General features: G+C 41.4%; 2 protein-coding genes across 2 annotated transcripts; both read right to left on the minus strand.

Moving 5' to 3' along the window:
• Positions 1-6,602: 6,602 nt before the first annotated feature.
• Positions 6,603-7,175, minus strand: LOC138888129 (uncharacterized). Its single transcript, XM_070169943.1, has one exon. The coding sequence runs from the start codon at positions 7,173-7,175 to the stop codon at positions 6,603-6,605; it is 573 nt and encodes a 190-aa protein (XP_070026044.1).
• A 591-nt stretch (positions 7,176-7,766) lies between these two features.
• Positions 7,767-9,029, minus strand: LOC138888130 (uncharacterized). Its single transcript, XM_070169944.1, has one exon. The coding sequence runs from the start codon at positions 9,027-9,029 to the stop codon at positions 7,767-7,769; it is 1,263 nt and encodes a 420-aa protein (XP_070026045.1).
• Positions 9,030-13,706: the final 4,677 nt, after the last annotated feature.

The raw sequence follows: 13,706 nt of genomic DNA on the forward strand, positions 1-13,706 counted from the left end.
GTAGGCTAAGGGACGGGCAGGATACATTTGGATGTAGTGACTAACCTCCCTAAGCACTTTTAATATACACTTCCTTTTATCTTAATTTCCCTGCTCAACCTAATCATTCCTCCACATTTTTGTTTCACAAGTGACCCCTACTTTCCTTTAGGTGCAACTGGCTTTTTTTAAGGTACCAGTGCACCATTCAAATAATTCATTCCTGATTCCCCATTTTTTTTCGCTAACTCCCTACCACCCCACACTTTGACTTTTGTATGTTCTTTAGTGATTCAAGTGCTTTTCGAAGGTATAAGTTCAAACAATCAGCTATTCAAACACAGGGATATAGGTCATTATAGGGTTATCAGAGAACAGGCTTCAGGCTCAAAGGGGTTAACTATGGCAATATAGACAGGTGGATTCACCATTATATGTAGGCTTACACAAAGAAATGCCTCAATCATCTATAAAACCCAACAACTTCTATTTCGCTTTGCAAACATACAGGGCAAGTTCTAGGTATCGCACGCACGCACATAATGCAAGTAAAATCTCACACACACTTAACATGTAACTTGTTCGGGATCAGTCTATCAACACACTCATACGAGCGTTCAAGCAAAGCAAGATGTGCAAAATTAAGGCATAGATTTACAAGTCCACAACTGAGCCTAGACGTCACACTCTCAAGTTCATTTTAGTTGGTTGCAGGTGTGTACATCAGAGGTAGCATTCTAGCCTTTACCCATCTTAGTCTTAACTACAAAAGAAAAATCAACCTAACTCGGTTCAAGAAAAACCCTTGGAAAAGAACCGTGGCCAAAAGAAAAACCAAGGGGGACTTACTACACTACCTAAAAAGAAAAATAAAAAAAATAAAAAAATCTTCATGGACTACTTCCCTCAAGAGTACTGTCCCAGTGGTCCATCCTCAGGAAGAGTCCTCTACCTTTAATTTTTTATTTATTTATAAATATATCCGACTTGGACCCTCAAGAGACCCGTCGACAAGTGTCCGTCGTTGGGCCAAGTCAGACTCCTAATATAATTACAGTCAATTATATACAGCAACATCAATTTCATGCAACAACACATACAATGTCTATGTACAGTACACATAACTAGAGCAAGTCTCCCACCCCACACTTAAAATCATGGCATGTCCCCATGTCATATCACGAAAGTAAAGAGCAGAAGGGTAAGAAGACTTCCCTGAGACTCAATCAGAGTCGGAGACTGTGCTGGGGTTGACATGGCAAGCTCTCCCCAAAGCAAGGAACCAGGCCATGAACCTGTTCTCAGACTGGGCCTGCCTCTGAGACATGGCATCCATCAGTGTGTGTAGGGCATCCACTGAGGTGCGGAGATCCGCGACCTCTTCCTCCATGGAACGCAGCATAGGCCTGGTAGACTAAGATCTGGCAAAGCCTGCCCCAGTATGGGGGTGCCGAGAGGGTCTGGCACTGTCATTAGATCTCCTGGATGGTGCAAGAGGAATCGGGTCATCAGCCTCAGCATCTATCACAATTGTTGTACGTGTGCCCCTGCCCACTCTGTTGCGTGAAGCTCGGAATGGTGCTTCAGGAGCCAATGCTCCATCAGCAGGATCAGTGGGGACCCTCCTCCTCAAGCACAATGCAGTCACCAAGGAAGGGAAGTAAAATCCCTTTGACAGCAGCGGTCCCCGCAGGACCATTTCGTCACCAATTACCTGTGCTGCATCAAAATCCTTCTTCGTCACGAAGCACCAAGTCAATAGGGCTCTGTTGAAGTTCATGTCTGTGGTGTTGCTGGAGGGCATGAACCGGCTGCAGATGACAGTCAACCAACACTTAGCCAAGTGCGTGAAAGAGTTGGAGTTCAGGGTGATGTGGTCCTTGATCCAGGTTGGTCGCCCACCAGCACAAAGTACATCAGTCATAACTTCCCACGTGACACCTGGTCTGTCGTGGTAATAGTCAATATCGCCCGTGAACTGGGGTAGCCTCAATACCTGGCAGATAGTTTCAATTGAGGCATCTACCCCTGTGCCTCGCACAGTCACCTCCCACAGCATATGTGCTGGGCAGTTCGCGTAGAACACCCTAACCATCATCCGGTTCGCTGGGCCGGGGTCATCAAAGAGGAATTCCATTTCTCGCCTTTGAATTTCTTCATACATTTCCTCCTGTTCCACGCGGAGGTCTGCCCGGTCAATTTGCAACTCATGAATGAAGTTCTTACCAGCCTTGGCATGAAAATCGTCCTCCGCTTGTTCCGATTCAAACCTGGACTCGTCATATGTCGGCTGTTGGGATGTGCCCGCCCCTCTCTTTTACTTTTTACGGGCCATAATACCTGCAATGAGTCAGGAAAATTCATAACCATCGAATTCATCCTAATTAGTGTCCGTCAGATGGGTACTCAGACTTCGCCACCTGATGGCACCAAAACACCATCCCCATTGAGTTCTTCTTGGCAGACTAGCCACACAATCTCCACAGAGGCCTCACAACAGAACTACGTACAACATTCGGCCTACACCACCCCACACTACTCCTGCACATATTATCAAACAGTGACAACACCCCCAATCACCAAGTATAACACCCCTAATTAAGAGTGGGTATAACCCGCCCCATAATATCACAAAAACTCCAATATTTCAACCCATATGGTGCATAATAACAACTACACCCCAAAAAATGATTTTTAGGCTAAAACATCATAAACACCATGAAGGCCCACACACTATGACACCAAACAATTTCACAACAGTACCATACAACAATAAAAACCATGAAAGAAAGCAAAAATTGACAAAAGTTATACTAACCCTACCTAGGGTTAAACTAAATACAATTATGCTAAATTATACTAAGTTAGAAGATGAAATAGAGAGAGAGAAAGAGCAACTTACCTGTTTGGTTGATGGAAAGTGGATGAAGAAGGTGGATAGTAGGGAAGGATGATAATGGAGTGATGTGAAGATGAGAAGAGAAGAGAGAAGATAGAGAGAAGTGGGAGAGAAATTAGAGAGAAGGGAGTGGGGGGGGGGTATTTTGCTGAATCTGGGCGAATTGGGGGGGGGGTTTAGTGGTAGGTGGGGGGTATTTTGGGTAAAAGGTGAAAAGAGACAAAAATTAAAATGAAAAACTTACCTGGACCCCGTCTGCGTCTGCCGCGGTTCTGCCTCGATCGCGGTAGGACCGCGGTAGACCAAGTTCAGAGGGTCTCCCTGGCCGCGGTTTTACCGCGATGGCCTGGGTTCAGAGAAAGGTCAGTACCGTGGTTTGACTGCGGTCGGAGTGGAACCGCGGTCTGACCGCATCTCTGATTCTGACGTTTTTTTTGTTTTTGTTTTTTTTTATTTTATTTTATATTACACTTACAACAATTTTGCGGGTTGCCTCCCATGTAGCGCCTGATTTAACGTCGCTGCATGACGCAGGAAGAGCGCATTTAAGGCTCGCTCGACCTCTGTGGTTCAGTCAGATGCAGTTCAGCCCCTTCCTTAGGCTCGCTCATACCCACATACAACTTCAATCTATGATCATTGACTCTAAATGTACGAGAGTCATTCTCAGTGGCAACTTCAACCGCTCCTGACGGGAAAATTTCAACTACTCGAAATGGTCCAGACCATCGTGACTTTACCTTACCCGGGAACAACCTCAGTCTTGAGTTGTATAGCAATACCATGTTCCCAGGTTTGAAGTTCCGCTCAATGATGTTCTGATCGTGTAGCCTCTTCATTCTCTCTTTGTACAGCCTTGTGCTCTCAAAAGCAAGATACCGGAACTCCTCATGCTCATGCAGTTCTGTGACTCTTGACGTGCCTACAGCTTCCATGTCTAAATTTAGTTGTTTCAGTGCCCACCACGCTCTATGCTCAAGTTCTACAGGTAGGTGACAGGCCTTCCCAAACACTAACTTGTATGGTGACATACCAATTGGTGTCTTGAAAGCTGTCCTGTAGGCCCAGAGTGCATCATCTAACTTCCTCACCCAATCAGTTCTTGTAGCATTCACAGTTTTCGTTAACACACTCTTGATTTCCCTGTTGGATACCTCAACCTGTCCACTAGTCTGCGGGTGGTAAGGAGTAGCCACCTTGTGGCGCACATCGTATTTTGTAAGCAACTTCTCGAAGGCTCTATTGCAGAAATAAGTGCCTCCGTCGCTGATAATCGCTCGTGATGTCCCGAAGCGGGTGAATATGTTCTTTAGAAACCCCACCACCACTTTCACATCGTTGGTGGGAAATGCTACAGCTTCCACCCACTTGGACATATAGTCTACGACAACAAGGATGTACTTATTACCATAAGAGTTGACGAAGGGACCCATGAAATCAATCCCCCAGACGTCGAACACTTCTATCTCCTGAACTGGGTTCATGGGCATCTCGTGGCGCCGGGAAATGTTCTCGGTGCGTTGACATTTATTACAACCCTTCACCCATGAGTGGGCATCTTTAAACACAGTCGGCTAGAAAAATCCGGCCTCTAGCACCTTTGCTGCTGTCCTGATCCCTCCAAAGTGTCCACCATAAGCCGATGCATGACAAGCCTGCAAAATAGAAGATTGTTCTATCTCGGAGACGCATCTCCGGATCATGTTATCCAGGCATATTCTAAATAGATAGGGCTCGTCCCAATAGTACAAGTGGCTTTCATGAAAAAATCGCTTCCTCTGGACCGATGAAAGGTCGTGAGGAACTATACCACTGGCCAGGTAATTGGCCAAGTCCGCATACCATGGTGCTTCCTGATGAGTGATGGCGAGCAGTTGCTCGTATGGAAAAGTTTCCAGAATTTCCTTAACTTCAATTGCATTTTCAGCCCCCTCAAGTCGTGATAGGTGATCAATGACTTGATTCTCAGTGCCTTCGCGGTCACGTATTTCAAGATCGAACTCTTGCAGCAGCAACACCCAACGAATCAGGCGTGGCTTAGAGTCTTTCTTTTCTATTATGTACCTGAGAGCAGCATGGTCAGTGTATACAATTACCTTTGATCCTATCAGGTAGGGTCGGAACTTGTCGAATGCGAACACCACAGCTAGCATCTCCTTTTCAGTCACCGTATAGTTCAATTGAGCTCCACTCAATGTTCGACTGGTATAGTAGATTGGGTGAATCAATTTGTCCTTCCGTTGGCCCAACACTGCCCCCACTGTGTAGTCACTAGCGTCACACATTAGTTCGAACGGTTGCTCCCAGTTGGGGGCAACAATGATGGGTGTTGTGACTAGCTTCTGCTTCAACTCCTCAAACGCTACCCTGCAATCATCAGAAAACACAAACTGGTGATCTTTCTCTAATAACTTACAAAGAGGGTTGGTTATTTTGGAAAAGTCTTTTATGAACCGTCGGTAGAAACCGGCATGTCCAAGAAAACTTTTGATTGCTTTGACCGAAGTTGGTGGAGGCAGCTTTGCTATTACATAAACCTTTGCTCGATCTACCACTATTCCCTTGCTAGACACCCAGTGCCCCAAGACTATGCCTTCTTGTACCATAAAATGACACTTCTTCCAGTTCAACACCAGATTAGTCTCGATGCACCGTTTCAGCACACGCGTCAAATTCACCAGGCACTTATCAGATGAACTCCCCACCACTGAGAAGTCATCCATGAACACCTCCATTATATCCTCAACCATGTCAATGAATATGGCCATCATGTACCGTTGGAATGTGGCGGGTGCATTGCATAGGCCAAAGGGCATCCTCCTGAAGGCATAAATGCCATAAGGGCATGTGAAGGAGGTCTTCTCTCGGTCCTCAGGTGCAATGGAGATCTGATTGTACCCTGAGTACCCATCCAGAAAACAAAAGTGTGACCTCCCTATCAATCTATCCAGCATTTGATCAATGAAGGGAAGTGAGAAGTGGTCTTTCCGGGTGGCTAGATTCAACTTTCGATAATCCATGCAAATTCTCCAGCCTGTGACGGTTCTCGTTGAGATTAGTTCATTGTTGTCATTCTTCACAACCGTCATGCCACCCTTCTTAGGCACACATTGAACTGGGCTCACCCAGTTGCTGTCAGAGATTGGGAAAATAATTCCCGCATCTAACCACTTTATCACCTCCTTCTTCACCACTTCCTTCATATTTGGATTCAGCCTCCTCTGATGTTCCCTGGAAGGTTTGTGCCCTTCTTCCAGTAGAATTTTATGCATGCTGTAAGGCGGGCTGATCCCCTTGATGTCTGCCATGGTCCACCTAATGGCAGATTTGCACTCCTTCAATACCTGTAGAAGCTGTTGGACCTGCACATATAACAAACCAGATGAGATAATAACAGGTAGAGTGGAGTCAGGTTCCAGAAATTCATACCTGAGGTGGGTTGGCAGTGGCTTTAGTTCCAGCTTCGGTGGTTCTTCAATGGATGGCCTAGCTGGAGGAGTTTCTCTCTTTCCTAAGTGTAGGGGCTCAAACTCTAGTTCTCTATCCCAGAACCCTCTACCTTCCAATGCCAACACCCATTCTGCCAAGTCGTCACCGTTCACTTCCTCCAAATTCGTCAAACATGCAGCGAGGGGATCCTCAATCGTCAACACTTCATCATCAGAATGTACGATTACATCCATGGCATCAATAAGAGAGCAATTTGCAAACTCACTTGGGCGCCTCATAGATTTCTGCACATTGAATATAATCTCTTCGTCATTGAGCTCATCTTAAGCTCCCCGGTCTCATAATCAATAAGAGCTGTCCCTGTGGCCAAGAAAGGTCTTCCTAAGATGATAGGAATTTCTTCATCCACCTTGCAATCCAATATTACAAAATCTGCAGGGAACACGAATTTCCCCACCTGAATAAGTACATCATCCAGGATCCCAAATGGACACTTCACAGTCCTATCATCCAGCTGTAGCAACATAGAGGTGGGTCTAGCTCTCCCTATGCCCAACCTCTTGTAAATGATCAGGGGCATAAGATTAATGCTGGCCCCTAAATCACAGAGTGCTTTCGCAAAAGCAAAGTTTCCAATTGTACATGGAATAGTAAAACTCCCTGGATCAGAGAGCTTTTCAGCAACAGGTCTAGTTACCACTGCACTGCACGTCTGAGTAAGTGTCACCGTAGCCAAGTCTTGGAAATCAAATTTCCGGGACATTAAGTCTTTCATCATTTTTGCGTATCCAGACATCTCCTTTAAGGCTTCAATCAATGGAATATTTACCTGAATTTGCTTGAGCATCTCAAAGAACTTTTTGTACTACTCCTACTTTTGATGTTTGGCTAACCTCTGTGGAAATGGTGGAGGAGGTCTTTTCTTCCCAATCACTTGGGACTTTTCTTTCTCGGCTACTATCTCTACTACCGGCTCTTTAACTGCTTCAGCAACTTTCTCGGTCTCCTGCTGAGTATTCTTTTCTTCCTGAGCAGGCTGGACTGTCACATCTGTCAACCTTGTGGATTCATCCATCTCAATGGGTCCCTGAATGAGTGTCTCAGCCTGTATATTGTCACGAGCTCTCTCTTGCTCTTCGTCGAGATCCCTGCCGTTACGGAGACTCACCGCCATCAGCTGCTTCGGGCCATGATCTTTAGGATTGATTTGGGTATCTGCAGGTAGCGTCCTTTGAGGGCGATTGTTCAAAGACATTGAAATTTGGCCCACTTGCACTTCAATATTTTTGATAGCTGCGTCATGTGCATCTACTCTCTCGTTTATCTTCGCAGTGGACCCAATAATCTGCTGCATCATTGCTTCCAGTCTAGCAAACCCATCGTCCTATCTTCCACCATACTGCTGCTGAGGAGGGTGGTACCCCTGCTGCTGATTGTTTTACCCCTGTGGTCTAGGATACGGTGCCATGTTGTTGGGGGGTCTCATACCTCCCATGTTTCCGGCGTTATATTGTGGCTGAGGTGGTCTGTACTGCTGCTGAGTCTGCTGACCCCAGTTCTGATTTCCCTGTCTCTGACCCCCATAGTTAGCAACATAGTTCATATCTTCAGGGTGTTGATGATGATGATCAAGCTCTATATTCCAAGGATTACCAATTGGCTGACTAATGCAAGATGTGCACAGGCCCCCATTGGTAGTATCTACTATGTGTACCTGCTGCTTCTGCCCTGATTCCTCCACCTTTTTGGTGAGGATGCTCATTTGTGTCAGGAGAGTCACCATATTTTCAGCCATAGTGTTTGAAGGATCAAGAGGCACTGAGTGCACCACTGGAGTGATGGGTGCATTCCTGGATGTCCATCCCGAATTATGTGCCATTTTATCTAGTAAACTTTGACCTTCACTCCATGTCTTGCTCAGGAATGCCCCACCAGCTGAGGCATCCACAATATTCTTCAACCCATCTGACAGTCCCATATAAAATCGTTGTCCCAATATCTGTTCTGGAATACCATGATGTGGACACATAACCAACATTTCTTTGAACCTGCCCCATGTTTCATGCAGTGTCTCCATCAGTTTCTGCTTGAAGCTCACGATCTCATCAATTTGTTGGACAGTTTTGTTGGGTGGATGAAACTTGTTATGAAACTGCTTGACTAACTCATCCCACGTTGCTATAGAATTTATGGGGAGTGAGTTTAGCCAAACCTGTGCAGCTCCTGTCACCGAGAATGGGAACAATAATAGCCTGATAGCCTCTGGAGTGACATTGGGCTGCCTCTGGGTCTTGCAGATTGACAGGAAGTTCTTCAGGTGTTGTTGAAGATCTTCAAGTTGTGTCCCAAAGAAGAGTCCCTTGTTTTGCAACAAGTGCAACATGTTATTTGTGATCTGGAACGACTCAGCTTGTATTGCGGGCACAACTATGGCAGTAGCCAAATTGTCAGTTGTGGGTTGTGCCCAGTCATACAGTGCACCCTCGGGCACCAGAGGTGCCGCTTCTCTGACATTCAAGTTGACTTGCTCATGCCTGCCGTTTCCGTTGGGGTCGATTGTGTCTCCCATGTCAGTTTCGAATTTGTCTGTTTGTTGAGGTGGTTGAAGTCTTCTGTTGGATGGGTTCAATGCCCTGAATATTTTCTCAGGGTCTGATAGTCCTTCAAGTAGTTCTCCAGTCCTGGTAGAGTTTCTAGGCATACACCTGTGAACCAAGTCAACAACCGTCAAAAGTTTCAATCAAAAATTGGGTGTAGAGAAAGTGCCTACACTAAGAATTTTTGTATTTCTATCAATGGTAATTGATAATTCCGTTAACTCCCTGGCAACGGCGCCAAAATTTGATCACGCCCAACTATGCCTTATAAAAAGGACAATGCGGTCATTGCAAATATAATCCGGTTTACAAGTCCGGAGTCGAATCCCACAGAGAGTTAACCTATCAATCACAATCTTTAGACCCACTAAACTCTTCAGAACCAGCTTCCCAAATGTTTGAATCACAAGTTGATGGTTTCTTTAGTAATTAAGATTGCAAGTAAATTAAACAGGCTATAAACTAAAACTCTAAGGTTGTAAACAATGATGAGATAAAGCTAAGGTAAAGATTTCCCCTATTGATGGAATCCCTTCTGTTTATGCTTCATACAAATGTACCAACACTTCTCTATCAATCATGAACGCTCGTCTTACCATAAATCTCTCCCGAGTAATCACAGTAATATACTATTGCACTCTCCCGAGATACACTAGCTAGCTTTAATTAACACAGTTCACTTAAGATTGCACCCAAGGCTTCGTTATCCCTAATCCCGCCTTTAAACCCGCAGTTATAGATTCCTCTTATACTTTAGGAGTGGTGTTATTCAACAATAACCTAAATATGCACTCTCTCCCGAGTTATGCACACTAAATAGGCACAGCTAATTGAGGATCCTGTCAATTAACTACAACAAGAACATAGTTGAATAAATAAAGATTGAAACTAGCAATTTGTATTCACATAAACAAGAAGTTCATCCCCCAATAGGTTCCATCAAAACCTTAGACAAAAGATTTAGCACTCAGAACTATGGCTAAACAAACTAAGATAAGATCCATCATAAACTAGCAATCAAAATCAAAGAAAAGAAGAAAGATGTTTTGGGTGATCTCTCACAATTGTTTTTCTTGCCAAGATACTCTAAAAATCAAAACATGCCTCTCTTGGGCGAAGTCTAGTGTTTAAAATAGGTTTTAGGGCTAAAAATCCCGTGTTTGCACTTTAGTCCCTGCACTTTTCTCGCGCCTGCCGCGGTCGCGGTGGAACCGCGGCCAAACAGCTCCTCTGAATCTCCTTCTGTCTGCGAGCATCTTTCACCGCGGTTCTGTCGCGGTTGCGGTGGAACCGCGGCAGAGTCATTTTTCTGATTTCTCAGCCTGTTTTTGCGTTGTTCACTTGGGATATTTCACGGTTGGCCTCTCTTTCTTCATTTTTTTGACTCCAAAAGTGCTCCCTAGCCTCCCCTAGTCATATATAACCTGCAAATCATGAAAAGCACTAATAAGAGCATTTTGTTATCACTTTTATTATTAAAACTATACAAGAAGGCGGTTATTTAGGGCCTGAATATAGTTAAATTCACCTATTATCAGTAGTCAACGATTCCACCAACATATTGTTTGGTTGGTTGATGTTTCATCGATCCTTTATGATAAACTTTAATACTGAAAAATGTCTCCTCGGACACAGGATCTATAGATAAAAGAATATATTTTTAACAGGTCAGGACCACATTCTAGATGTTACAAAATGAAGTATGTCTATTTTTAAGCAACACCAACTTCAAAATATTCCTGAATTCACTATGTTATAACAACGAGATAACACAAACAGTAAAAAATTCGAAAGAGTGGAATTTTGTAAGAGGATTAAAAAAATAATAGTAACAACCCATGATATTCTGAATAAAAAATAGGTTGGAAAAACTTTACTTGTCTCGGCAAAAAGCAAAATAACCTATTGTAAATTCTTACCATAACATGAGTTTGATCGGACATCATTTCTTTTGATTAACATTGTTCAACAATAGAGAAACCTTGCTTGTCTCGATTGATTTTACTTAACCCGTAAGAGAGATGAACAGGGTTTTGTTGGAAAAGATATGGGTTCACATTTGGGGATGATGGAAAAAGACAGAGTTTTTTGTTTGTACTTTTATTTCTCACGTGCGTTCCGTTCATTTTGACAGATTTTTAGAGGGTGCCGTCACTTTTTAGGGCTAAAGACCAAACTAATTAACTTTTAATATATATTAAGGACCTTTTCCATTAGGTGTTGTACATTAGGGACCAAATGGATCCGACGTCCATACATTAGGGACGATTTTGATCATTTCCTCGCCTCCGATTCTACGAAACCACTACAACTAGTGGATTATTTAAGAAAGAACATCATTCTTCGTCAGATCGATAAAATTACCATAATTAAGATAATATACAATATTAAATTTTGTACATAAAATCTATGGTGTTTTCCTTTTTATTTAGATTTGAAAAGCATTCTTATTTTGATTTCTTAATCTTTTTTTAAGACAATACTTTGAACCTACATGCAAGGTTCTTAATTAATTACCACAGATTTTATTTGAGCTATTAAAAGAATTACAAATGTGATTAAAAATATCATTATCATGGAGGTATGTGAGGTACCTAACCTACACACCAACCAAGAAATATTATAATCGTATTTGGATCCACGTAGCTCGATGAAGATATAATTAGGCTCTTAATTAATTCTTAGCTGATACTCATTCTTAGATGGTAAAAAACTGAAAATACAGCAGTCCGAACCTAGTAAAAAAAATTAAGCAAGTCATTTATCCGAACCTAAACTATTAATCGTGGCCAACTCACCATACAAGGGAATCTGTTACCTATCTTTTATCGATCAACAGCAATTATGGAAAGTAGCAAAATAAAAGTTAGCTTTCTCAACAGCGTCATTATCAAGATACCCAAATGAATTGTTCGTTATAATCGAGAAGAATCACGTAAAATAGAATAAAGTTGCAGAGAAACTTACCTATGAAAAATCTATAACTAAATCAAAACGACCAACGGATCTGTATTCATAGGCGTATAACTTTATTGAATTTAAATAAACAAGAAAATTTTAAAATACGGAAATAATAAACTAATCGTTCTTTTTGTCTTACATAAGCAATTACGATGTGCTTGCAATTAATGTAGCGTTGTTGACTTACATTGTACTCAATAGAGGTGGCAAAGCAGAGAACAAATAATAAACTACTATTAAAATAAAATAAAAGTAAGATTATATCAATAATTAAAAATTATGAGTATTAGTTGGTAGCAGTTGATTGTTCACTGTCCTTTTACTGGCAAATAATCCTGTCACTTGTAACATAAAGATTTTGAAGACCAAAATACACCCGTGGCTTAGAATTTTAAAATAGGTTAATCTCGTTTATGCTTCTGGAAACGATATATTTTCACTAAATTAGTGACAATTTTCTTTTCTTTGCTTTTTATAATTGTCCAGGAAAGTTCGAACGCAAACAGCAAACGGACAATTAAAAAGAGGGAGATGCGCAGTGGACTTTGGTATGTCTTACACTGTCCATGACGTTATACGTTAATTTAAAAAAATAAAGTTGCATGATTGACGAATTGTCAAGATGTGGCGAACGGACAAAATTGCCAAATTGGAATTACAGTAAAAGATTTGTTTAATTCAGAATCAACTGGTATTATAGTAATGTCGTCTTTAGCGAAAATTTATAGATTAAGAATCCAGATCCAGGTTGCTGAATGCTGATAAATTTATCCCCAGTTGCAGCATCGAGATATGAGTTTGATAATGCGATGTTGCCGTGTAGATAGGTCAATTTTTTTAATGAATTAATTATATGATATATGTTAAATTTCTTTAGCTTCTTTGTTTATTTACTTCTTTATATTTTGTCTTCCGATTCTATTATGCAAATGCGCTAACTAGTTATAATAAAAAGTAGTCGATGAAGTGATACTCAACTATACATGTACTGTACATCTAATAACTTACAATTATAAATTAACTATTCTATTGTGATAGTGAACTATTGTATAGAAGTGTATAAAAAATAGTCAACGAGATGGAAGACCATGATGAATAATTAAATGGAATGATACAAATTGAAGCCATGCTACATATAGGTGAGCACCCATATTCCATTTTTTAAGAATTGTTTACAGAGATGGGAGAAGTAAAGAGATTGAACGACATATATATATTACAGGAATATTCAAGTAAAGTGGCCATTTCAGTGAGTGAGGGGACCTCATTGATTGTCTTTCTTGATTCCAAAGGGGCAGTCATTTCTCTTTAGAAGTGAAGAGTCAGAAAGAGACTTTTCTTTGATACTTATAGCCTGTTTGACCAAGCTTCTCGAGACAAAGAAAAGTGATTTTTTTTTAAAAGTACTTTTTTTCTATTTTAAGGTGTTTGACCAAGCTTATTTGGGAAAAAAGTGCTTTTGGGAAGAAGCAGAAGCAGTTTCACAGAAGCAAAAAAAGTAGTTTCTTTCCAAAGGCAGAAACAGTTTTAACTTTTCTTCTTACCTAAAATATCCTTAATAAAATATAGTATATACCAAAATAACCCTTAAACCTAATACTTAGGATATTAATTTATAAATATTTCTTCTTATTTTTAGGAAACTTTCTAATATATAGTGACTTTAGGGGTGAATGCTTTTATATTTGTTGAAGGAATTTTAATATATTTAACTTATATTAAAAGAATTAAGTACTTTTTAATTTTATTTTCATATTTTACTTAAATAAAATAATTTTTTTTAATTATTGCATGTAATAAATTTTTTTTGATATTATCTA

The sequence above is a fragment of the Nicotiana sylvestris genome, chromosome 3 (genome assembly GCF_000393655.2).
Source record: "Nicotiana sylvestris chromosome 3, ASM39365v2, whole genome shotgun sequence".
Lineage (NCBI taxonomy): Eukaryota > Viridiplantae > Streptophyta > Magnoliopsida > Solanales > Solanaceae > Nicotiana > Nicotiana sylvestris.

Excerpts from the sequence above, each read along its gene's own strand:
- LOC138888129 (XM_070169943.1), bottom strand. The coding sequence starts at position 7,175 with ATGCTCAAGCAAATTCAGGTAAATATTCCATTGATTGAAGCCTTAAAG.
- LOC138888130 (XM_070169944.1), bottom strand. The coding sequence starts at position 9,029 with ATGCCTAGAAACTCTACCAGGACTGGAGAACTACTTGAAGGACTATCA.